The 27452-nt window shown below is 41.0% G+C and overlaps 1 protein-coding gene across 4 annotated transcripts in view; it reads left to right on the top strand.

Annotated features, from left to right (window-relative positions):
* PARG (poly(ADP-ribose) glycohydrolase) overlaps positions 1-20355 on the top strand; it is a 115480-nt gene extending 95125 nt beyond the window's left edge. For 2 of the 4 annotated variants that reach the window (XM_084845298.1, XM_084845299.1), the window contains exons 14-18: positions 3427-3505; positions 5462-5570; positions 12872-12977; positions 15656-15784; positions 17052-20355. In XM_084845298.1, the coding sequence (XP_084701424.1) occupies positions 3427-3505; positions 5462-5570; positions 12872-12977; positions 15656-15784; positions 17052-17209 (581 nt within the window). In that variant the 3' untranslated portion in view covers positions 17210-20355. Of the gene's footprint in view, positions 1-3426; positions 3506-5461; positions 5571-11056; positions 11169-12871; positions 12978-15655; positions 15785-17051 lie in introns of those variants that run through there. The other 2 variants (XR_014789332.1, XM_084845300.1) reach the window with 2 other exon arrangements.
* Positions 20356-27452: the final 7097 nt, after the last annotated feature.

The raw sequence follows: 27452 nt of genomic DNA, 5'->3' as shown, positions 1-27452 counted from the left end.
TGAAGCAGGACAAAAGCTAATAGAGTTTTGCCAAGAGAACATGCTGATCATAGCAAACACTCTTTTCCAACAGCACAAGAGGCGACTCTACACATGGACGTCACCAGATGGTCAATATCGAAATCAGATTGATTATGTCCTTTGCAGCTAAAGATGGAGAAGCTCCATACAGTCAGTAAAAACAAGACCTGGAGCTGACTGTGGCTCAGATCATGAGCTGCTTCTTGCAAAATTTTGGCTTAAATTGAAGAACGTAGGGAAAGCCACTAAACCTTTCAGGTATGACCTAAATCATATCCCTGATGAATATACAGTGGAGGTGAGGAATAGATTTCAGGGATTAGACCTGATAGACAGAGTGCCTGAGGAACTATGGACGGAGGTCCGTAACATTGTTCAGGAGGCAGCAACGAAATCCATCCCAAAGAAAAAGAAATGCAAGAAAGCCAAGTGGCTGTCTGATGAGGCTTTACAAGTAGCTCACGAAAGAAGGGAAGCGAAAAGCAAAGGAGAAAGGGGAAGATATACCCAACTGAATGCAGAGTTCCAGAGAATAGCAAGGAGAGACAAGAAGGCCTTCTTAAATGAACAATGCAAAGAAATCAAGGAAAACAACAGAATGGGAAAGACTAGAGATCTCTTCAAGAAAATTGGAGATCTCAAGGGAACGTTTTGTGCAAAGACGGGCATGATAAAGGACAAAGAAGGCAGGGACCTAACAGAAGCAGATGAGATTAAGAAGAGGTGGCAAGAATACACAGAAGAACTATACAGGAAAGATCTGAATGTCCCTGATAGCCATGATAATGCGGTCACTGAACTTGAGCCGGACATCCTAGAGAGTGAAGTCAAGTGGGCCTTAGGAAGCATTACTAACAACAAAGCTAGCGGAGATGACAGTATTCCAGCCGAGCTATTTAAAATCCTAAAAGATGATGCTGTTAAAGTGCTGCATTCAATATGCCAACAAATCTGGAACACTCAACAGTGGCCACAAGACTGGAAAAGGTCAGTTTACATTCCAATTCCAAAGAAGGGCAACGCCAAAGAGTGTTCAAACTACCGCACAATTGCGCTCATTTCACATGCCAGCAAGGTGATGCTCAAAATCCTACAAGCTAGGCTTCAGCAGTATGCGAACCGAGAACTACCGGAAGTACAAGCTGGGTTTCGAAGAGGCAGAGGAACTAGAGATCAAATCGCCAACATTCGCTGCATCATGGAGAAAGCAAGAGAATTCCAGAAAAACGTCTATTTCTGCTTCATTGACTACGCTAAAGCCTTTGATTGTGTGGATCACAACAAACTGTGGCAAATTCTGAAAGTGATGGGAGTACCAGACCACCTTACCTGTCTCCTGAGAAACCTGTACGAGGGTCAAGAAGCAACAGTAAGAACCAGAGATGGAACAACCGATTGGTTCAAAATTGGGAAAGGAGTACGACAAGGCTGCATATTGTCACCCTGCTTATTTAACTTATATGCAGAGTACATCATGAGAAATGCCGGGTTGGATGAATCAGAGGTCGGAATTAAGATTGCTGGGAGAATTATCAACAACCTCCGATATGCAGACGATACCACCCTAATGGCAGAAAGCGAAGAGGATCTCAAGAGCCTCTTGTTGAGGGTGAAAGAGGAGAGTGCAAAAGCTGGTTTGAAACTCAACATTAAAAAAACTAAGATCATGTCATCTGGCCCTATCACTTCCTGGCATATAGAAGGGGAAGAAATGGAAGCAGTGACAGATTTTACTTTCTTGGGCTCCAAGATCACCGCAGACGGTGACTGTAGCCATGAAAGTAAAAGACGCTTGCTCCTTGGGAGGAAAGCTATGGCAAACCTAGACAGCATAGTAAGAAGCACAGACATCACCTTGCCGACAAAGGTCCGTCTAATCAAAGCTATGGTTTTCCCAGTAGTAATGTATGGCTGTGAGAGCTGGACTATAAGGAAGGCTGAGCGCCGAAGAATTGATGCTTTCGAACTGTGGTGCTGGAGAAGACTCTTACGAGTGCCCTGGACTGCAAGGAGGTCAAATCAGTCCATCCTAAAGGAAATCAACCCTGAGTGCTCATTGGAAGGACAGATAATGAAGCTGAAGCTCCAATATTTTGGCCACCTAATGCGAAGAGAAAACTCCCTGGAAAAGACCCTGATGCTGGGAAAGACTGAAGGCAAAAGGAGAAGGGGACGGCAGAGGATGAGATGGCTAGATAGCATCACGGATGCAATGAATATGAACTTGAGCACGCTCCGGGAGAGAGCGCAGGACAGGAAGGCCTGGCGTGCTATGGTCCATGGGGTCACGAAGAGTCGGACACGACTGAACGACTGAACAACAACACATATCATACTAAGTGTTTTGGAATATTCACACTTAACACTTTCATCCATCTCCTTCACACATTACATGTTTACCACTGCAAACGTGCTGTATAAAGTGTAAAATAGTCCTAAATATAAGAGATTAAAAAACGCAAAGAAGAAAAGAGAAACAATTAAAATTAAAACTATATTTCAATAGGGGCAATTAATTTATCTTGACAACAAAGGGGGCAATCTTTCCCAGATGTTTCAGAAGAGGCATGACTGTCCCACCTCCTATCCTGTTTCAGATTTCACAGATAACCTAAATATGTAGTGTGATACAAGCTTCCAGACTAGAATGCTAGTGATTATATATCCATTATTTCTTTATATGCAAAACTACAGCAATTCGATTTTGGTGAACTTTCTAATCTGTGGCTTAGAAATTGCTATATGGTTCTTAAAATCAGAAGGAAATGTACTTTCTAGTCTAGGTTGTATGAAAGAATAGCTGATTATTCTGAGCTCATCACAGAGTTTCAGACCCTGAGACGGTGTAACCTTTGCTGGCCTTCTATACCAATCAAGCATGACAACCTCCTTCTGTTTCAACAAGGCAGACAGTGAATTACAATAATGCTAACCAAACACTTTTCTCACATCCCCCGCCCCGCACACACAGAGAGTAGAATTTTGCAGACTTGTTTTATTCGCTTTGGTTCTTGACAACCTAATTTCCCATTTGTAAGGCATTTAGACTTTGTTTTCAGTATACATTCACAATTCCAGTAAGATAAGAGTTTTGTTAGGATGAGACAGAGGAAGATGGTTGGTAATAGAGCTTGGCAACTTGTTCAACACTTGACATACACACCTTTTCCTACGGGGGGGGGGGCGCTCTTTTGCACAGATTTCTCCAATCTTGTGCATTTGGCTTTTCTGGATCCCATCTACTTGCTTTTGTTTATTCAGATGACATTCCTCTTCTGTCCCTCCACTATTCTATTAGCACTAATGAAACTGGCACAGGTGTTCAGAAGAGGAATGTCTGTACAGAGGAAAAGAAAATACTCAGCTGAAAATGGCTTATATAATGCAAAATTTTATTTATTTCAGGTGCAGAGCAATATAGTGAATATACTGGCTATGCAGAAACATATCGGTGGGCCAGGTGCCATGAAGATGAAACACCCAGGTAATGTGCTTGCAAATGAATGCCTTGGACATTTTCATCAGTGAAACTTGATATTAGATCTTCAGTCCTGTACATTGCTGCAAACTCACTGCAAATGACTGAGGTTGACATTATTATAATGCAAGTGGGACCTGCAATAAAAAGTTGCCATGGAACCTCGCTCCTAAAAGGAGTGTTGGCTGGAACCGTGAACAAGAACCATTCCCTCCAAGCAGGGCATTCCACTCTTCTCTCCTACACCACACTGTTCTGTTTTTCTTTTCCATCTGTCACTCTACATTCTGTAATTACTGAGCATGCTCAAGTCTTTATTGGTATGCTTTTGTGTGTGTGGGGGGGGGGGTTGACCCCTTAGTTTTAAAAAATATTTATGTTTCTACTTCAATAAACCTCAGGTCTTCCCCAAGGATGCTGGTACCTCCCTCTTGTTTCTCAGTGGCCCTGTTTTGCTTACAGTCCTGTCAGCACTCACCAGCTGAGTTCACTGTTTTTTTTGTTTCTTCACATCTTGAGTTTTGGGTTCCAATTCCAAGTGCTTGTGTAAAATTGCTCAGGCCTCTTAGAGCCATGTTTCCACCTTGCTTTGGAAATACTTGGGGAACTTTCAAGACACATCTGATGTGTACCTGAAGAGCCATGAAAACATACATGTGGGCTACTTCTGAGAGAAGGTGCACATGTGAAAAAAATCTGGAGCAGTTCTGGAGTTATCAACTTTCTCTCACAGGTAGAGGGGGTGTATACCAGTATAATGTGGTCATGGACGTGACTCCCATGAGTGCCACCATGTCTTCAAAAGCAAGATGAGAAGTAGCCTTCACTTGGTGTAATTCAGTTTTTATGCACTGTGGTAACACTTTTCCTGACTTTTTACTCTTAATACACATGAAAAAGATTTGATCCTGCTACTTGCACAGAAGTCTTAATTCCCACTTGAACTGGTTCCATGATGTCTTCCACTGTTAGTTTTCTAAATGCAGTTCTGAAACAGGATTATTGGGGGGGGGGGGCGGTCTGACACAGTAGTGTTAACTAAACAGTGACCTGGTTCGGATGACATGGCACGGCTCATCGTGAGTTATTTACCCTATGACAAGCCACGGGCACCCTATGGGTGCAAAGTTGAATATGTAACCCCTGCTCGGGGCTTGTCATGTCATGCGAACCTGGTGAGTGTGGGTTATATGAGTGTTAAACAATCCTAAAACAGACCATGGGATATGTGAGGATTGTTTACCCCTCACATAACCCACACTTACTGGGTTCACATGACATGCTTGCTGGGGATTGTGTAATCAAAATGGCGGCTGCATGCACCGCAGCCTCACCATGGATTAGATAACTCACAGCGGGCTGGTGTGTCATTCAAATAACCCCATTATGTGTTAGCCCAGAATGTGAAAAGAACTGTAAGATATATAGTACATTTGTTACAGAGACCCAAGTTTCGGGACAAAAGCTTGGTCAGTTTCTTTCCTTCTACCACCTAGTTGAGGATTACAATTTCAGTACAGGGTGAATAAAGGCTGAGAAGAAAGGACTGTTCTTGAAACATATATGTTATGTTGTCATTATGTTGACATACAGAAAATAAAATTTTATATTTCTTGGCCATCCAGGGAATATTTGCAAATAATTGACATCATACCGTGTCCATTATTTAATATTTGAGCTCTTGACATTCACACTGTGTAACTAATGCATTTCTAAATCTGTGGGGAAAATTCATGTCTCCTCCTGCATCAGCTTTCCCTCCCACCCACCCCTTTGACTGAGTTCACCCATGATCTATGACAGCATTGCCTTTCCCTGACATTATTTCTGTGCTTTTCACCACTGGCGAAGCCCTTGAGAGATGAACTCATTTTCAGTCTTGCTTATATGACCAATATTATCACAGTTAATTTTACTGACCACCTCACTCTTTTTCTTTCTCTCCCCCACTCTCCAATGTAGGGATGAATGGCAGAGGCGCTGCACAGAAATTGTGGCCATAGATGCATTTCATTTCAGACGTTTCCTTGATCAATTTGCTCCTGAGAAAATTAGAAGAGAGCTCAACAAGGCCAGTAACTCCTTAATCCATCTGCAGCCTAAAGCCCATCATTTATTTGTAGCCATTTCATTAGTGTTTGAGTTGTGCTGTCCAATAATTTTTGCAATGTCAACAACTCTTCGAAGGGAGACTTTCTGCTTAATTGCAGTGTCAGTTCACACAAGGTGTTATTCATATTTTCAACAGTAAGATTAAAATTGAAGCTGGCCAGTTTAAATCTGGCTGAGAAGGGATTCTCTCATGAAATACCTCCTTTCATTTAGAAAACTGAACTCATAGTTTTGTTTTTAAAGTGTAATCCAAGTGTCCACAAAAATGGTTGCAAAGCAATTATACTTACCAATACCTTCTGCAATGTGTTGTTATGATTAGATAACTCTAGATAAGCTTCCTAGTTTTTAAATGAAATACTGCTTAGATTCATTAAAGGTAGCAGCTAATGTTGAAGAATGGTTAGTTTTTGTTTTGTTCGTTTTTCAATGAGAAACAAATTTTCTTTCTGCTGAGGAGTAGATTCAGGCTAACAAATTCTTCTCAGTATGTGGTACGCTTTGTAGCAATCTAGTGGTATTAGATTATCTGAAAAGGTCCAGCATGCAAGAAACTCAATGATTATTATACTTATTATTTAGCCCAGTAGCCTTTGACATTTTCAGATACAGAACCCACCTTTAATGCCAGCCTGTAATATGGGACTTTATGGTAGTTTTTGCCATATATGTTTTCCTTCCCACTCTCCCCCCACCCCCTGGCCACCCCATTTTTCTTCTGTCTTTCTCACTTTTTCTTTTGTCGATTGTGATGCCCAAACCCAGAATTGTGGGTTCTTGGGGGGAAAGACAACCCAGAGCTGTAACCCAAGAACAAACTATGGGTTACAACTCTGGGCCTCTCCCCCAATAACCAAGAATACTTTGTTCAGGCGTCATGATCAACAACCCAGCCTGCTGTGGGAGTAATTGGGCAGCAAGAAGCAGAATGCTTACTTGCTCCCACTTCACTCACAATAACCCAGGGTTTGGGAGAAAAAACCAACCTGGATTGTTTTGACATGCAAACCAGGTCTATTTAAAAAAAAAAAATTGTAGAAGAGGAAGGAAATGGTGGTGTCACTCATGTAACCATACATTTGTGTATGCCTCACTTGTGGGACTTGACCCACCAATTGAAGAGTAACGCTTTAACCAAACTTCAAAAACATAGCTTGCTAAACTTGTGGTGTCAGTGGAATACAAACAACATGTTTCCACCAGAATCTTACTCTGATTGAAGAAGTCCTTTCATGTCTGGTAAAAATAGGTTGTCTGAATCCACTATAACAGCATCCCACCCAAATGTCTTCTAAAGAAATAATAGAATTTGAAAGTGCATTTACACGGTTTTCTTTCAAATCTTCCTAAGAGTTTTTAATAGCATGCAACATATTACATCCCTCCAGAATAATAAATTACAGCATTGGTGTCCCACATTAGCCATGGAGCTCTTTAGGGCAGGTGTAGCAACAAGAAAACAAATACAGAAGCATATCCATTTCTATCATTTGTAATGCATCTTCATTTCTGGCATATAAATATATCTAATAATCTTGAAGGATTTGGATCATCTCATCCTACCATATATGCTTAAGCATATTCAGTTTAGTGTGACAGGCTTTTCTTAATTTTCCATCTAAGAAAGACATACACACACACACACCTTAATATTATGGTTTCAAAAATGGCATAGCATGATTAATACTAATTTTGTTTTAAAAAAGGAAGTAAAAGCTAGTGCTTCATATTGAAAGTAACATCAGATACCATCACAGATGGCAATAAAGTAAGCTCTGCAAAAGACAGTAAATAAAATTTGTAAACTTCACTGACAGCTTAATTGGAAAACTAAATCACCTACTCCAAGCATATGACATCAGACTTCATGTATTCAATCACATTGATAGGAAAGATGCAAATTGTACATTAGGATAGATTTTATGCATTTTTCTGCTGTACAGAATTCTTCCTCTTTGGGTAGTGGCGGGTTTTAAGTAGTGGATTGTATATGAGACAAGTGACATTTTACATTTCATTAACTAAAGTAAACTTAGATTTATGAGGAAATTGTGAACTATATCACCATAGGCTAAGAATCTCTAGGCATATTCCTTTCAGGATATTGCAGGTGTCACTATTGCACCTGTCATGTAGCAAAATGTAATGCTATTTGTGGAGTGTGTTTGCACAAATGTTAGCCTAACCATTGTCAGGGGGGTGCCAGCCCCATCCTTGTCCCTGGTTCCCTCCCTTGTACAAGCCTGCCATTACTCATTTCCTCTGTATGTGTCTCGCTTTTCTTCTTAGTGTCACATAGTAGAAGTGGGACTTGCAACAGAATGTTGTAGTGTGGAGTATCTTGTTCAGTATTTCAGTCCATGTGCCTTCTTCCGAGATATTCCATTCACCCTCCCACCCAGTTTTCCTCTCCCCTTCCCAATAGCCAGCATTTTGTGACTGAAAATGCTGAGTCCTCATTGGGGTTTTTTGGGGTCTCCCTACTTAGATTTTTTTCTAAATATTTTTTGTACTTCTGTAAACCTCAGGGCTTCCCAAAGCCTGCTGTTCCCTCCTTCTTGTGTCTGGATGGTGCTGTTTGGTCTACATAAGCAGCACTACTCAGCTCTACACATTGGAAGTAGAGGGAACAAGTGTGGCCCTGCATTAGAAAGTTGCAGCATGGGAGTGTTTCTGTTCAGGGTGCCAGCCACTCCAGGTGGTTTTTTCTCTATTTGGGTTTTAGTTCCTCCATTTGGGGGTTTTACTGGAAGGTGGCATGGTGTGGACACACTTGTGTTTAATCCCAGCTACATTAAATTTGATTTCCCCATTGATCAGTGTGAACCAGAGAATAACCTTTCCAGTCAATGAGATGGTTCTCTTTACTCTTCTTATCTCTGTCTCTTCCTTCCTCCTCCTTGCCAGCCACTCTATTCTATTACCTCCAATCCAGTAATCAGGGTTTTTTCCTCTGTCAACATTCTGTGCCACTGCATTTGTTTTATTTATTTTATTACATTTATATACACAGTGGTATGTTCAGTGCAGTAACAAATACAATACAATCCAGATAAGGCAACACTAAACCAGTCTTAAAAAACAATGGTAAACACATATGGGCTTGGTCACAGATCAGGTAAGGCTTGCGTCAATAGAAATGTTTAGAGCAAGCAACAGAAACTCAAGAATGATTATGTTTGCTTACTAGTTGGTAGAGAGTTCCATAACCTAGAAGCATGTAATCCTGTCTTTAGTAGACACAAGGTGAAAAGTGTGTTACACTGTTAGTAAACTTCCAAAGCTGGGCTGCTTTTGGGGTCCTTCTCCCATCCCCGTGCCAGGGTTGTACCCCTGCAAACCTTGGGGTTACCCTGAGACGGCTGATACCTCTGACTTGTCTGTGGGTGGTATGGTTTTAGCTATTTTTATTTTTAAAATTAGGCTCCCTCTTAAGGAAGCTTCCAACATACAAATTTACAACATATTTGTTGTTCAGTCATTAAGTCGTGTCTGACTCTTCATGACCCCATAGACCATAGCACGCCAGGCCTTCCTGTCCTCCGCTCTCTCCCGGAGTGTGCTCAAGTTCATATTAATTGCATCGGTGATGCTATCTTGCCATCTCATCCTCTGCTGTCCCCTTCTCCTTTTGCCTTCAATCTTTCCCAGCATCAGGGTCTTTTCCAGAGAGTTTTCTCTTTGCATTAGGTGGCCAAAATATTTGCGCTTCAGCTTCAGTATCTGTCCTTCCAGTGAGCAGTCAGGGTTGATTTCCTGTAGGATTGACTGATTTGACCTCCTTGCAGTCCAGGGGACTCATAAGAGTCTTCTCCAGCACCACAGTTCGAAAGCATCAATTCTTCGGCACTCGGCCTTCCTTATAGCCCAGCTCTCACAGCCATATGTTACTACTGGGAAAACCATAGCTTTGATTATACGAACCTTTGTCGGCAAGGTGATGTCTCTGCTTCTTACTATGCTGTCTAGGTTTGCCATAGCTTTCCTCCCAAGGAGCAAGCGTCTTTTACTTTCATGGCTACAGTCACCGTCTGCGGTGATCTTGGAGCCCAAGAAAATAAAATCTGTCACTGCTTCCATTTCTTCCCCTTCTATATGCCAGGATTACAACATATACTCAATCCATTTAATAAAATGCTATAACAAATTAATGACAGCAGGACCCAGCAATAACACTTATCACAAGAAATATTCAGCCCAGTAAGATCAAATCAATAATTAAAAATATGTAGCTCATATCCTACTGTAACCCCCAAAGAGTTTTCTTATGAGAAAGCCATTTTAAACAAATGGATCCATAGGCCCCACTCAAAGGCCTGTAATGATGGCGCCATATGTATTTCAACAGGAACAGCACTTCACCAGTGTGGGACCACCCCCAAGAAAGCCCTAACCCAGCCTAATTGACTTCACAGATGGGCAAACCAGTAAGTCCTTGTGCTACATTTTCATGAGCACAAGAAAACCTGAGTCAGTGTTAGAAGGAATGATGGTAACATCATGACCCGGTTCACACATAATTGTGGCAAATTGTGGGTTAATTAGCCCACAATTTGCCACGACATGTGCCAGGCACATTCCACAGCTATTTTGAATTTTCAGCCCCCATTCAGGGGTTGATACATGATGTCCAAACCTGGACACTGTAGGTTAATTGTAGATTAAAGAACACATACCCCAGTTTCAGACAATCAATGGGAGAAACAATGCAGCGTTGGTTGTTTTCCCTTCAGTACCAGTCACTTGACTGGGATTACCCTAATTACCTGCACTGTGGGTTGCCATGTTTGAACCAGGTGTCCAGCACAGGAGTAGTGACTTTTCACCCACCTTACAATCCCTACTGCAAACGATGGATTGTAGGGTAGGTGAAAAGTCACTATGCCTGCGCCACATGCTGGGTTCAGATGACATAGCAACCCGTGATTCAACATGGGTAGTTAGGATAATCCCATTGTATGACTGGCACACTCGGGGTGGGGGGAACAACTGACACAGCATTGTTTCCCCCACTGATTGTCCAATCTCAGCCATAGTTAACCTACAATTAGTATTTAGGTTAACTGTGGGTTGTTTAACCCATGATTAACCTATAGCATCCTGGCCTTATTGGGGGTTGAATATTCAAAAAGGCTGTGGAACACCACAACTTGCCACCATTACATGTGAACAGCCCCATTGTGCGATGTAGTCATTGTGCTGGGCATTCACTGCTCCTGCCTCATTGGCTCTCAGCAGCAAGGAAATTATCAGTGCAACAGCATCATTCCATGTGCTTTATCCCAAGAAATGGGGAGTAATCGAGAGTGGCGGCTGCTCTATTTCTTGTAACGTCTAATTCTATTAATAGTGTTCACAGCAAATGCAGGTAGCTATATTTATAAAGGCAGCCTGCCTCATTCTTCTGGATGGTTGCTTTATGTTCCCTTCTCACCTTTTTTTCAGGAATGTGTCCTCTAAAGATAAACAAAATGGAGTCAAGCTGATATGTTAATGATGCTCCAGAAGTATCTCCAAGACAAGCTTGTTTTCTGGTGGGGGCTGGTCAATGGTCTTATAAGCCCCTTCCAGCCCTACTATTCTGTGATTTTCCACAGCTGGTGCAAAGGCGTACTGGATATCATAATTTCTCATAAACCTTCTGTGTGGTGTCACATCAAACATACATGATTTTTTTAAAGCCACATATGCCCAATGGGATTGTTATAATGTGTGATATCTTGAGTAAGTTCTCCATCATGAATAATAGTGGAGTGCCAAATTAAAATTAATATTGGTCAGAATGTACAACCCCCATGGGGATGGAAGAAACAAGTCTATAAATCCATCCAAGACAGTGTGATTACAGACACATATACATATGTATAAGGGGTTTTTTTAATAGCTTTTTCAAAATCCTGGGGAGGAGCGTTCTTCATGCCCCATTATGTGGTGTGAAACAGACGGGGTTGCACTCCTCTTAAAGGACCAGGTGTGCAGCTTGTGGGTGCTCCTGGACCTGTCACAGTCTGGTGAGTTGCAGGTAGTGGCTGTGGCCACGAGTGCCTTTTATAAGCTGTGGCTTGTACACCAGCTACAACCTTAATCTGGAGCAGTCATACCTGGTCTCAGTTACTGGTTACCTCCACACTAGACTACTGCAACGTGCTCTATGTGGGGCTGCTTTTGAAGATGGTCTGGAAACTGCAACTGGTACAAAAAGCAGCTGCCCAGATGTTAGCTGGGAGCTGGGAAGTCTGAAAACAACTTTAGTTCTGTTCCAGTTGCACTGGCTGCCAGTACGCATCTGGGCCCAATTCAAAGTGCTGGTCTTAACCTTTAAAGCCCTAAATGGCTTAGGACCAGTTTATTTGAAAGACTGCTTTCACCTATATAAGCCTGCCTGTACTTTAAGATTTGCCTCAGGCATTCTTCTGATGGGCCCGCATTCTTCTGAAGTGTAATATTGTACACTTGCTTTCTGTAATTGGCTCAAGTGAAACAACTGTGCCATTTTCAAATCAAATGATGGGGTTTACTGGTATGGTTTTAGATTCATACCCCATTATGGGCTATATGAGGGCCAATAAATTGAAGCTGAATCCTGGCAACATGGGAGTCCTGTGGGTGAGTAGTTCCTGAGCCCAGGACATAGGATCATTCTTGATATCTTTTATTGTTCACCACTCCAGAATCTGTTTAGATATGGAGTGGTATATAAATGTTGTAAATAAATAAAAGTATTATAATTTTCACATGCCACCAAAACGTTCTGGAGCGAAGGGTTGATGACTGTGATCTTAACTTCTTCCTTCTATAACATTTAGTGGATCAGAGAAGAAAATCCCTCCCTGTGGGCCACACATAGGGATGCATATATTAAATACTAAAACAACTGAAATTGTGTGCCAAGGAAACTGATAATCCAAACAAAACATTCTGAATGAATTGGATTTACTTAAGGCTAGATATACATAACATTTTCTGCTTTTAAGATACAGATTTTTAAAGTATTATGGAATTTTGGGGCAAGGACTGAGGCAGGAAAGTTTGGGACTTGTGGGAATGGATGAAAGAAAAGGCACAGAGGTTAGGTAGGTAGTAGGGGAAATTGTGGCAGCCATGAGACAGATGTAAAGAAAATGCACATGAAGGTTCATTGTCATACATGATGTTTTGCAGTGGTCCATTAGCTAAAGTTCTTTATGGTGTTAATAAAAATGCACACATGCCTGATAAACCAAAATTGCAAAGTGCTATGAGCTGCTTTTCTGTCCTTAGGCTTACTGTGGTTTCTCTCGACCTGGTATCCCACCACATCACCTTTCAGCAGTAGCTACAGGAAACTGGGGGTGTGGGGCCTTTGGAGGTGATTCAAGATTGAAAGGTAAATGTTATTATAGTTCAATGTTAGAATGTTGTAAAGAAGGTAAAACAAACAAGTTGCTCCCCGCTGTTTTTCTTCCTTGTTCTCTCAGTCATTTGCTGCTTTTCCCTGCTCTTCCAACTGCGGGCTAGAACAGCTGAGAGCAAGGTGAACAAGGAGGGGAAATTGCTGAGATGGATTTCCTTGTTCTGTGCCAGAAAATGTGAAGGGCTGCTGGCAGATGAGTGGACAAGCAGCAATAATGCACCACACCATGATGGGGCAAGGGGCGGTTTGGAAGGGGGCTGACCAGCCATGGGTGTCCGAAGTAGCTATTGAAGCCATTCATTTTTACAGGCATTCAAAGGCTTCAGTACATATGGAGCCTCATTTATAGGCTGTTGTATGAACCAGCCCACAATGTGTCCATTATGATTATGTGAGAATGCTTCACAAAGGTGAACCTGAAGCTAGCCCCAAGTAGCTGAACTGGCTGTGTATCTGTGCAGAATTGATTCAGGACTGAAATGTTAGCATCTGTGCAGTCAGAGCCTTCCCTAACCTTGTTTTGCCCATTCTGCAGTTCTCATAGTTTTGCTTCATAGTCGAAACAAATGAACTTTCTGTTACAATGGTATGGTATCCTGTCCTCACCATCATATTGTAATCTGAGTAAGCAAGTTATTTCCGTTTTAGCAAAGGGTCATCTGATATCTTTCACCAGTGGTGGTGCTGCTGCTGAATTTCTCTAGAAGTCTCTCTTTCACACATTCCTGTGCTGCCTGGTTAATTAGGTGCTTTCATAAAAACTGGGTTACTGAAGCTTTACCAAATTCATAGACTGCTTGGTAGTTTGATTAAAACATCAGCCGTTAATGGAGATTGATCTGATACGTCATGAGGGCCATTAATTCAGTTGTGGGTTTCCTAGAGCCCCTTGATTAAATACGATGGTGTTTTCTTACATCAGTGCATGTAAATTGCCCCTTTCTCCAAACTGAACAATGAATGCCTGGATCCACAACAAAAAAATCCCTAACTAAAATCTGCCACTTTTGTTTTGGTAATTAGAAAGCAGATAACATTCACTTATAAGGTTTGCAAGTGGAAGATGAGCCATCACACCACAGGAGAATGTGCAGAAACAAAAAACACAATAGCAACCCTTTGCCCACCATTTATTTCATATGTCTGAAATCCTTGTAATTAAAACATGCAAGGTGACCTTTTATTTTCATAAATTCTTCCACGAAGCTAGGGAATTAAAGGCCAAGGTAATGTATTCTTTGTTTAAGGTGAATATATATTGGAAATAGGGAAATGGTGCAATAGTGAGTAAAATTAGGATTAAAGAAAGCCCTCATCTGTTTGTCCCGTGATATTGGGTGCAAAATGAGCCATCTTTCCTTCATGCTTTAATACAGTATCATCCAGTAAATAAAGGAGCTATACTGAGAAGCTACGTTGCTGCAGGAGATGAGGGGTTTGTTTTTCTTTGCAGAATGAGTTTGCTTATTCTCCCCTACTTAGGGAAGGCAGTAAATTGTTCTAGGAAATACATTGAGGCAGCTTAGTTCCCACTTTGTTGCTTCAGATGCACATGGTTCTCATCCATTCCCTATTCAAATAGGCTGTTAGGTTTAATAACATCTGAACTATCTCCCTCACTCTTTTAAATTATTTTCTGCTGTACTTACAGTTAATTTCGCTATAGGAGACCTTGTGCTTACCATAATGTATGAAGAGTGGCATGAGTATCTTTTGTAGTGTGAATACACAGATTAGACGGTTGTGTTGCATGTCAAGGGAGAGACAAGCCAGAGTTCCTGGTTTGCATGCAATGATGAACAAGCCACAGACAGAAGATTTGTGGTTCGTTCAGCCACTCCTGCTTGTGGCTAATACTCTCATTTCTGGTGAGTAAACGTACTCACCATGTAAAAATGTTCATGCTACACTTCTTGCATCATGGCAAATAAGCCTGGATATCAGATAGGAAAACTACTGTGCAATGATTCTTTGGCTGAGGGGTATGGGAGCGCATTAAGTGACATATTAATGTCACTTAATTAACACATATTAACACATTAAGTGACATATTGGCATCTAGATGAGCAATCTTTGGCCTCATGGAGTCAAGGCTCTATCCATAGCCAAGGCCAGGGGTGGGGAACCTCTTTTAGTCCAAGGGCCAAATTGGAGAAGCTCTTGGGGGCCACATTCCAGTGGTGGGCAGGGCTGAAGGCAAAATGAGTGAGGCCACAAATACAAAAATTACCAGCAGATTTTAGCTTACTGCCAGTAACTAAGCCTCAGGAGAGGCATTTCACGCTTTTAAAATGGGGAGAAACAGCACAACAGGCAAGAAACCACCAAACGATCAGTGGTTGGGGGAAATGGGGTAAGGCCAGGGGAAGGGGATGTGGATATCTGGGGAAGCTTGGCAGGCTGGATTTGGTCCCCGAGCCTGAGATTTCCCACCCCTGGCCTCGACATGAACACAGCAGCATCTTCTCATTGGTCTGAGGTTTATTTGCTCCTCAGAACATGTGAGGAACAAGTAAAGAAGTTCTTGCTTGCCTTTTATAAACACCTTTGGGAGCTGCAGATGAAAAATGGGATTGTCTGGTGTTTTCCTGGTAAACTTTCTCATTCTTTATTTACCTGTTGTTGTTTCCTTTTGTGTGAATTTGCTTCAGCTTTAATACAAATCTTGGCAGCTGCGGAGGCTGGACGAGATGTTGTTTATTTCACCTTTGGAGATGCTGAGCTGATGAGAGACATTTACAGCATGCACACTTTCCTAATTGAGAAAGGACAAACTGTTGGTAAGCATCAACTAATAGCTTTCTCTCTGGAAGCATGTATGGTGATAAACAAGGGAGGGTCATGGTCGCTATTATAATACTGCCCTAAATCAAGGCAAACATCTTGGGCAAATGGAGAAGCTGAGCTGTGGTGTTTACAATTCAGTCCTACACAAACACACTTTTAAAACATGGGTAGTTTTGTTGTTGTTTAAATATCCCTCATAATACGCTATTGGATTGCCTCTATTCTTATAACGCAACCTATGTGCAGTGTCAACTCTGTGCTTGAAAAGAAATATGTGCCAAGGTAACACGCTTTCTGTGACAATAAAAGTGTGAATAAAATGAGCAATGAAAGTGGATAATAAAAATGAAACATGCTAACTCTGTAAACCATACAGATTGGCATGGTTTCTCTTTACATACTTTGTTCTGTGTCAGTTAGTCATGGGCTTAGGGACTCTCTAGGGCACTGAAATCCCACACTCTGACCATGAGAAATCTTAGTTAGGAATTCATCTGGCTTTTGAGATTCAGCCAACAATGTGCATTGTGATGCATATTTGCCACAACCATAATGGCTGGAAAATTGCTCCTTATTTTTTAAATTATTCATATATATTTTTATATTAGGAAATTGAATTTTCCTAATTTTTTGACATAGGGTATTTCAGTTTCCTGGATCTGAGCTCAGAGACAGGAAACTGCGCTCCAACCCCCTCCCCCACAACCCCCCACCCCACGCCGGCTGCTGTTACAAGCTCACAGGGGCAGGGAGGAGACTGTGAATGTGAGAATATGAGATAGCCCCAACCTCCTTCCCTCTCCCTCCCTGAAGCCTCTGCTAGCCAGGAAAAATCACTCTTCTAGCTAAAATACAGAGTGGGAGGCATGAGGTCCCTCCCGCTCTGCATAGAATACTCATAAGCCTCTGAGTTCAGAGGCTTATGAGTAGCCAGGGCACATCCCATAGGATTGTGCCCTAAGCTTCAGATGGTTGGGTCAAGTTCATCATGTGGGACATATTTATAAGAACATGTAGCCCCAGAAGAATTACAGGGAAATGCCACCACTTGGTGGCATTTCCCTATAATTACTGATAGTATAAACATGGTCCTTAACATTAAAAAGATTGTGGAACTATTTTTCCTTATGAGTAATGGACCCATTTAGCATCAAATGCCAAGGAGGACTCTTTGTATTCATGCTTGTAATCTTGGTACATTTCTATTTCAAAATTACTGACTTTATTTTTTCTGTTATCGTTTTTTTTTTTTTTTTCAAGGGGATGTTTACAGGCTGTTGCTCAGATATTACAATGAGGAATGCAGGTGTTGCTCTACACCAAGACCAGAAGTCAAACTCTACACTTTCATATACAATACAGTAGAATCCTATGCAGATTCCACTGATGATGAGAGAGGAACATGTTTTGATGACTAGAATGAAAATTTGCAGAGTGAATATCCTTCTTTTCCTTGTAGAATATCAGTTGAATTGTTAAATGTAACATATGGTGTAGCTTAATTTAACATCCATGTATATAAATATTGCATTTGTTTTATGTTACCTGAAGATCAATCTTGAAAAGGAACAGGTTTTCTTTCTGATGTAGAATGTAAACCCTAATCATCACACATAAAACAAAATGTTTGGTTAACATACTTTATTTCCTGGGTTCAGGGTTAGGTTTTCACTCTGTATTCTGTATGGGTATATTTGAAAACAGCAGATTTATACACATCTACCCTTTTTTCAATTTTTATAGAGCTAATCAGAGAGAGAGAGAGATTTCCTATATAAACCACTTAGCATGCCAGCGGTATAATTTGAGGTTGATATGGGGAGAAAGCCTTCTAATTATCTGTTGTGTTGGACATACAGTTCCATTTCCTCCTGAGGTTGCTGTAGCCCCTTAGACTTTTTAATTTTAGCTTTACAAACAACCCCACTTCTGTTTCAGTTTATTGAAAGACATAAGATAGGCAAAGATGCCTTAGAAACAATAACGAAAGGAATATCCAGGGCACATCTCCTTTCGAATGGGAGCATGGTTGGGAGACAAAGCATGAACAGCAGGAAGGAAAGGAGTATGATGGATCTGGACTACAAAAATAGCCAAGATGAAATTTAGAGAAGGTGAAATTGACTTTGTATATTATTTCTTACATTCTAAAAATCTGTAGCAAGGGTCATATATTCATGAAATGGTTAAAAAGCTTTTTTAAATGGTTTTAAATTGCATGAAGTTTTGTTGCTGGGATGTAGGTGGAGAAATATATCTATATATTTAATGTACAGTGAATATTATACCTGGGGTTTCATTATATAATATAAAACCCATATAAAGCATGTGTTGGTAACTGTGGAAAACTTCATTCAAACTGGGATTTGATAAATGCTCCAAGAATTAGGGCACAATCCAGGTTAAATTTCTCCAAGACTAGTTCCACTGGAACAAATGGGAGTTGTCCAAAGCTACAGTTGCAGACTTTCATTGCTCTCTGTTGTTTCAGTGGGACATAGGAAATGTTCCTGCTGGATTTTGTCCTTTATGGGAAAGTGCTGTGACAAAAGGAAGGAAATAAAAATATAAGGTACTTGTTGCTTGCTGTGAGCTTGCCAAGAGATAATAGAGATTATTCAGCAGTAGAAACTTCGCTGTAACCAATTCTACAGTAGTTAAGAGGGAAAGCTGCATTAAGAAAACCTTGTTGTTTAATGTTGAATACGGCACGATACTGTATTCGTCTCCAGCTTTAAAGCAAAATAGTACAGGGTTAATAGGGTAATAACAGCCATATAGTCCCAGCAGTTTCCTAATTAAAGAGAAAACTAAACTGTCCAGGATGCTTCATCAAAGCCAAAAGGGATAATTCTAGGTCAATTCAGTATTTCCCCTTCATCTTAATTTCTTTTGTAATTGCTCAGTATCTTCCTTCTCAACTATGTGGTGTACTCTCTATTTTTAGTGAGAGAGAACTGCCTGGTGCTGCACCCTAAATACTGAAAGAGCTGATGGGCCAGTCATCCATTAGATGGGAAAGTGCCATTGTAATCAGCTGTGTGGTAGAGTGCTTTTCTCTCTTGACCAATCTCCATCTAAAATTCCTCAGTGACAAACATGCAATTATGGTCTCCCATGGGTATATATAATAATTTATAAAAGGTTGAAATGTATCATTAATTCTTTAAACTTGCAAGTTGTGCATTTGTTATATTTTTTGATTGGGGCGGTGAAGAATCAGTATGTTGTGTACATTATTTTTTTTGTAATGGAAAATAATAAAACCAAGGAACATTTTTCTCCACATTTGTCTTTTGATATGTTCATTTGAAGCATGTTGACATGGAGTTTTGATGAGGAAATTGTGTCCTGTCACCGGGAACATAGTCTAAGCTATGCATACTCTACACTAAAAATAAAATTTTATACAGCCAAACAAACCAAGTTCTGCACCAAAAATCCCTGAACTTTGCAGCTGTATGTTATGCAAATTAAGCAAATGTACAGGTCTTTATTTTGCAATAAGGTTTTTGTGCAATGTTTTAATTTTTGCTTAATATGTTCTCGTTTAACTAGTCAGGGAGGCAGAAGGAGCAAGGCAATGAAAGTCTTACTCAGCCACCTCTCTGGCTTCTGAGTTTCATCCATGTATTACCCCCACACTTTCAGGGATATTTTCACAGCCACAAGTGCTAGAAACTTGCTTTTCTTTTTAAAAAAATTAAAAGTAAAGAAAACTGGTTAGGAAGCTCGTATCTTCGCTCAGTACCACATTCTGCTCATCTAAGCCATCACAGCATGTTCTCAGTGCATACACTCCATTGAATAAGTTACATACTCTGAGCACCTGAAGGCATCTGGCTAGCTCTTGTTAGAAACAGTGTCTGATTAGATGGATCTTGGTCTGAGGACCAAACTAGAGAAGATACTGGGAGATCCATAATTTGATAAGCCATGTTTTTTTAATGGTAAATGTAGCTGAAAGGGGCTGGTGGAGAATTGCTGTGTTTTTTCCTTACCTGAAGTGCTTCCAGCTGCTATTTGCCCCATGAGAGCATACTTAAGGTATGTTTCAGTTCTTCATATGGGGCATGTAACAGCTCTAGGAGGGCAATTGAAATTGTGGCCCAGTCCAAATCATACATGCCCCCATGATTGCATTTGCTGAGGTCAAGTGGACTGGCACTGCTTTAACATAATTATTTTTGTTATTTTGATAATATTTGAGGGTCATGGTGGTCAGATATTAGAATAAGATACAAGCACATTGATAGAAAGAAATGCACAATGATTACAATACATAAAAGATGTTGCATTTATATTTATATTTTTGTGGGGCAGAAATGTTAGAATATATTTGTATAATGAGCCAGTATCATGTCACTTTGCTGCATTACCTAAAGAGGCAAGTATTCTTTGAACCTCATCAAAGATTTCTGAAAAAACTTCAGCAGTCATGGGATAAGAGGAGAAGTCTTCTTATGGATTGGTATCTGGGGCAAGGACTGTGCCATTACATACTGTTGATGCTATACACATTTAGTTGTGTTAGTTTTAGCAGTAATAAATGCTAATCATGTTGTAATAAATGCTTGTATGTTATTTCTTGTGCTTATTTCACTAACAAAAGCTTTTTAAAATCTACATAATCCACAGTCAAGCACGAGCATGCAAGCTAAGCGAACAGCAATTTGTGGGGAAAATTAATGAGCATTGTACAGCTGACCTTTAGGATATGACTAATTCATATGGCAGTCATTTCAACCATCCTACATAGTTTTGAAATAACTACGTTGTTACACATATTATCTGATCTTTTGTGTCCGTCATAGCATCCGTAGCCAGATCACAGTCCTAACAGAAAGCAACTATTCCTTCCAGATAGGGCTGTCACTTTCAATAACTCCATGATTCACTGCAATAGTAGGAATACACTTCATAGTCACATGAAATAGTGAAGCTACAGCTTCCTCTTCAGTTATCAGAAACCTCTCCAGAGGCAGGAAAAGTCCTGAATTCCTTTTAACAGCAGCACCTACAATTTAGTCCTCATGGAAGTGGTAAACCAGTGCCAGGGCTGTACCACTTCAGACTGCAGACCAGAGCTTGTATGAGGAAATAATACAAAAATAAAATGCATACAGAAAAATTCATGTCCAGCAGAAAGTGATAACCAGCTTACTACTGGTAACCACACAAATTACAGCCCATATAATCACCTAGTACAACTAATATATCATAATTGCAGCGATGCTACATAAAGCCTGTAAAACAAAAACAGATTTAAATATATATAAAAAATTATCACTGACTCAATAAAATAGCTCAAAAATAGCAGAAGGTATATTTACCAACAATTTTTAAACTAGTAGGCTTCTCGCCAAATGGTATGTATGTATATCTGCTGAATAGGGGAGTATAAACATTTCCTCCCATATGTAAAACATTACAAGTCAAAACACCTGATAAAAATGTCCAAGTTATCACACCACAAAATCCCTTACAGCAATGAGAGCAACCCATCAGCTAAAAACCCTTAAAATATTCTTACCTGAAATGGTAAATTTCTTCCACCAATGTATACTAAGCAGGACTATATCTAGCTCTATTTCAAGAAAAAAAAGATTTTTAGCACTACATCCAGTTCCACCATGTGGCTTGGACACCGCGAGTAGCCATCTACTATTGTAATCTGGGTTTCTAAATAAAGGCCTTAATCAAAGCTCAATGCAGGTGTGTTATCTGGCAAAGGGAGAGTGCCTGTAATTATCTAATACTGAATGCATTACTCTCAAAGTCAAGGAGCCTGAAGAAATTTTAAAGCCACATGTATATTGGGAAGCCAAACAGATGTTACACCCATGTCGGATACACAGAGAACAACTGCTTACAAACATGGTTGTTGTTGTTCAGACGTTAAGTCGTGTCCGATTCTTGTTGACCCCATGGACCTTAGCACGCCAGGCCTTCCTGTCCTCCGCTCTCTCCCGGAGTGTGCTCAAGTTCATATTCATTGCATCAGTGATGCTATCTAGCCATCTCATCCTCTGCCGTCCCCTTCTCCTGTTGCCTTCAATCTTTCCCAGCATCAGGGTCTTTTCCAGTGACTTTTCTCTTCGCATTAGGTGGCCAAAATATTTGCGCTTCAGCATCTGTCCTTCCAATGAGCAGTCAGGGTTGATTTCCTTTAGGGTTGACTGATTTGATTCTTTGCAGTCCAGGGGACTCGTAAGAGTCTTCTCCAGCACCACAGTTCGAAAGCATCGATTCTTTGGCACTCAGCCTTCCTTATAGTCCAGCTCTCACAGCCATACATTACTACTGGGAAAACCATAGCTTTGATTATATGGACCTTTGTCGGCAAGGTGATATCTCTGCTTCTTACTATGCTGTCTAGGTTTGCCATAGCTTTCCTCCCAAGGAGCAAGCGTCTTTTACTTTTCATGGCTACAGTCACTGTCTGCGGTGATCTTGGAGGCCAAGAAAATAAGATCTGTACAAACATGGTACCAATAAAATAATCCTGAATATACAATCAGAAAAACTATTACTAAAATACAACAAGCAAGTAATAAAATAAAACAATGGCAAGTATAATATGAAACTGATTAGAAGATGGGCACAAAGAAACTTACTACTATAATTACAAATATAGCATCCAACTTAATTCCTCATTAAGCCCATAAAGCAACATAGTTCTTAATGTATATATCCAGAAAATTCCTTTCTTCTCAGTAGATGGTGTAGTATAGTTCCACAACCATGAATCTTTTCAGTAATCTACAACTTCAAATCATTTTCATCATGTCCCATGTCCATGAAATGTTTCACCATAGGGGCTTGTAGTCTTCTGGAGCAGATGCAGCTTTTATGTTCAAAAATTCTTATTCTGACAGCTCTGGTAGTCATCCCAACATATATCAGATTACAAGGACATTGAGTAACATAAATGACCGCTGTAGTGTTTAGCTTTGGGCAGAAAGTGATACTAGCTTGACTTGAGTCAGAATTAGGCCAAAGGGTTGAGGCTATCTTGAGATTAGTGCTTGGGAAAGATCTCTCACACACAAAGGGCTAAAGAATTCAACATTTCTTTTTCTCCCAGTTGACACACAGCCTTACCTTTATTGTCTGCACCTGTGAAATTGCCAGGAGGCCACAGGAAGGTGTAGAGAGGCCAGGTTTGACAGAACTATAATGAGTGTGTGTGTGTGTCTGTGTTTTTCATCAACAGTAACCTCTTGACTCTCTTCCCCTCTATTTGATCACTTACTGTTGTTCTACGGATTAATGCTGCAACCCTATAGTCACTTACCTGGGAGTAAGCCCCACTGAACTCAAAGGGACTTACCTCTGAGTTGACACATAAAGAATTGCACTGTAAATCACTGAAGTTTAAATTAGGAAGGAAAATAGGAAGCTGCCTTATACCTAATTAGACCATTGGTCTGTCTAGCTCAGTAGGGTCTACACCAGAGGTAGGCAACCCAGTAAGCTCCAGATGTTTTGGACTACCCCTGAACTATATTGAATTTACAATGGCTTTCCAGAGTTTCAAACAGGAATCTCCCAGCCCTATTAGGCGATACCAAGGATTACATCTGGGCCCTTCTGTATGCAATGCATATGCACCGCCACAGAACTAAGACCCTCTCCTTAGTGTTCAGGGAATTGTGTTTCTATCTGCACATTCCTGCGGGTAGAGTCCCATAGAAGAGGAAATCATCACAGTGCCACTGTACTAAGAGTTTGGCTTGGGGCACAATACATAGTTACAACTGACAACCTTTGCCTCAGAAGTAGCATCCACATGACCCAGTACGATGCCTGTCATTTATAATACTAGTATACCAATAACAACAGTAGTACAAATATGTGTGTGTTTACGTTCAAAGTAAAATGGTTCTTCTAAATTCGTTTATTTCCCATTAATTAAGGGTCACATAACCCCAAACGTTTTGGGGATGTGAGCTGTGCTGTCATATCTGGCTCTGGTGGCCAAAATAGCTTTGGGATACTTTCTTCAAATGCAGACCACTTGTTCTTCATAGTCCCTGTCCATCATGCATATAGGTTCTGTGCCTGTGTGGAGCCTCATTTGGGAAACCTACAGTTGAGGAAGTTTTGTCAGGAACCTTCCCCCACCATCCCGGTGTGCATGTCCCTAGCGGGTTCCCACCTATTCCCTCAGTTCTCTTGGCCGCCGTTTGGTAGCCTCATAGGGAACTTCTCTCGTTCACCATTTGTATTACAACTGCTGAGATGTTTTTTCTTCTTCCACTTTATCTTTCTGCCCCCTTGTTTTTCTTCCTGTTACTGCTGTTTGGGATTTTATTTGTTTCTTTTGCTTTCACAATCACCTATGGGTGTATGCGCATGAGGGCTCCATTTCAGAAGTGTGTCCGTTGTGGCAGTAAATTGCTTCCTACTGATGGACACTCCTTGTGTCTCTTCTGCCTGGGAGAAGGCTTCAAAGTGGAGGCCAGCGCACATTGTCAACCCTTTACAAAACAGGCTAGATGTAATCGCTCTGACAGGCTGCAGGCTGTTTTGTAGAGAAAAGCCCTTGAAGTGGTGGAGTTGTTAGCAGACAAGCCCACTACGGCGCAGGTGTCAAAGGTACACACACACCCCGGGGCATCAGAGACACTTTCCCATTCACCTCAGCCTTTGGGAGTTTTGGAGATGGCTTCCTCCCCCGCTCAAGCTCTGAATTTGCGTCATATCAACTCACTCACACCTGGGCAATCATTTAAGCTTACGGTAGCAAAGAAGCTATTGAAAAAGGCCAGAGCGCAACAGTCCTTTGGAGCGGAAGAAAACGAAATGGAAAAAGACAGCAATCAGGCTGCCTATGGACCTGATGGAGCAATTGCCTGCATCTGTACCGATAGTACTGTTGACTGTACCAGCTCCTCTGCCAAACCCTGATTTGCCGATACTGCTTGAAGCCCAATTTACAGAACTGGTTCTAACAGCTGATCATGTCCAGGATCCTGCACTGATTACATCTACAACAGAAGGTGAGATTAGAGAGGTATCGCCAGTCCTGACACCAACTTGGAGGTGGACTGATTACCAGGGCAGATCTCCCTACCGCCAGGGTCTCCAGTCTCCCAATTAGAGAGGGTCTCTGGATTCCATGTTTTCGGGCTCCTGCTCCTCACGTTGGAGGGATTATACCTCTAGGTTGTACGAGTGTCCCAAATACAGAACGCAGTTGCTAGTTTTGGATTAGGATAGGCATTCATGCTTGGACCTACTGTCTTGACGCAACTACTATTGGGATGAACTGCACTCTGGGTATGGAGGGCAGACTTTGGACGAATAATACCAAGATCATACTCATTATCCAAGACCTGTCTCCCCTGATTGGTACCGATGCGCACTGTCAGCTACAGTTTCTCAGCTCTGCCAGCCCAGGGATTGTTTCTGGTTCCTCCTCCAGTTCCACTGCCATGGCCAATACTGTTGTGCCTCTGTTTGGGATGGAGGAAGACACAGAACACCTCAGCCTGAGAGTATTTGGGGAGGGGCCCAGTACATGGGCAGGCGGAAGACATCTGCAGTTCAACCCAGATGGCCTTACTTATCAATCAGCCTCTGCATAAAAGACAAGCCTCCAACCCAGTTCAGGTACTGGAAGCAGTTGTTGATGCTTATCCATAGCAGAAAACATTCCTGCCAGTTCCTGGACCTGGCTCTGATTATTCTCAAACCCAGAATGACTTTGACTAGTTGTCCCTGTATCTGGTTTGGTTTTCCTTGACTTTGGATGGATACTTTTGGCTTCTTGACCTTGGACTATTTAATGACTAACGCTAGCTGCTGCTTATCACTCAACTTGAGTAATTTATGACAGCTTGCTTCTGGCTTGAAAAAAACAGAGTTGATAATGAACCTGATCACATGGGATCGAGGCAAGATACTGCATCTGGACCGCGACACAGTACGATTGATGGTGCGGGGGGTCCACTGACCCTTTCTGACCCTTCCTCAAGTGGTCATCTGTGCACTCACACAACCCACCCACTATCCCTATTTTGGTGTCAATATCGATGTTGATACTGAGGCTTTGCTTGGTTCTGAGACTGCAATGGATGGTCTCAAGGAACTGAGGGAATAGGTGGAAGCCTACCAGAGACTTGCACACTGGGACGGTGGGGGAGGGTTCCTGCCAAAATTCTTCAGCTATAGAAATTTCCTGAAATGGGGCTCCACGCAGGCGCACAGTGAATGCACTGATGACCATTTGAAGAACTACAGGTACAGGTAAATCTGCCTTTCCTAAGATTGAAGTCAGGGAAATGACTGCTCACTAGAAAGATGCAGATCTTGAAAAGGTCCTGTATCTCATTATCATTACCACATCTTGTGATAACTAGGGTAATTCTATTAGTTCATTACATGTTGACTTTTTTTGGTCTGTCCTGAATCTACTGCCAATTTAATCACATGCTATACACTGTTTCTTCTAAGGTCCCTGCTATTCTCTCCTCTGGTACTTATTTTAAAGTTGACTAGCCAGAAGAAGAGGATGAAATCAAATCTCATCCAGTTTACATACTTTATCTGTGCCAGTATTTAGTTACACATCCAAACCCTTGTGATTGGTTGGGCTAAAAGCCCCCAAACCAAATATAGGTTGAATTTTTTATAACTATATTGCATGATCTTAAGGTGCTTTTTATTGTTGTTGCTGCTTTAGGATGTCTAGATTGCTTCACATTAAAGAGCTAGTAAGAAAGACATTATCCTATCTTTAATATTGCTTGAGCAAATTACAAATTATCATTTCTTGTGTGTGTCCTGTCTTCAGCTTGTTATTCATAAATTTACCTTTCTGTTTTGTGTACATAAATATTCATGCATAGATGTTCATTTCAGCCCCCTGGATAACATCAGAGACAGGTTGAAGTGTGTCCCCCCTGGTGCAGCTCCAACAACAGCAGGATGTTGTCAGTGGTTGCTCCTCACTAGAGCTCCCCACCCCCAATCTTCCTTGTTTGTGACCTTTTTAAATATCTCTTCCACCCGACTTGGGTGAATGTCATTATATGAAACAAAATGCATCAAGCAGAACTCAGAAAATGCATCTTTATGATTTTTTAAATTATTAAAAGAAGCATCTGCTCTTTAAAAATGTAAACTCTTTGTGGCAGCAACATTTGCTGATGGGAAAGCTTTGTGGCAGTGAGAGGCCTCATTTTCTCTTCACGTGTTCTGTTTTCAAAACTCAAGACTTGAGTAAGACTCAGACAATCTACCCATCCTCATGAAGGGTAGGCTGTTTCTTGTGTTGTACAACCTTGGGAATATTAGTTAATGCTCAGGAGTGGAAAAGCTGGCCATCATTCCTGTTAAGTTCATTTAAGTGCTTTCACATTTAAAAACAGTCAGGGCTTTATTTAATATCTCCTTATTTCTGCCAGGAGTGGTATCACACAATTTTTGGAGGTAGCAGGAAACAAAACTCTATTTTTTGAAAATTATATTTCTATATCACCCAATAGCTGAAACTCTCTGGGCAGTTCACAATTAAAACCACAAAATACAACATGATAAAAAACAATATAAAAGTTTAAAACAACAGTATAAAACAAAAATAAAAACTAGCAGCTGTGCAAAGATTTAAAATACTGTAACAGATTTAAAACAGAAACTGAAAGACTAAAATCC

The sequence above is a fragment of the Heloderma suspectum genome, chromosome 3, assembly GCF_057233095.1.
Source record: "Heloderma suspectum isolate Gila_16-S chromosome 3, 16-S_ref, whole genome shotgun sequence".
NCBI classification, from domain to species: Eukaryota; Metazoa; Chordata; class Lepidosauria; order Squamata; family Helodermatidae; genus Heloderma; species Heloderma suspectum.
This window is presented reverse-complemented; position numbering and strand designations above follow the sequence as displayed.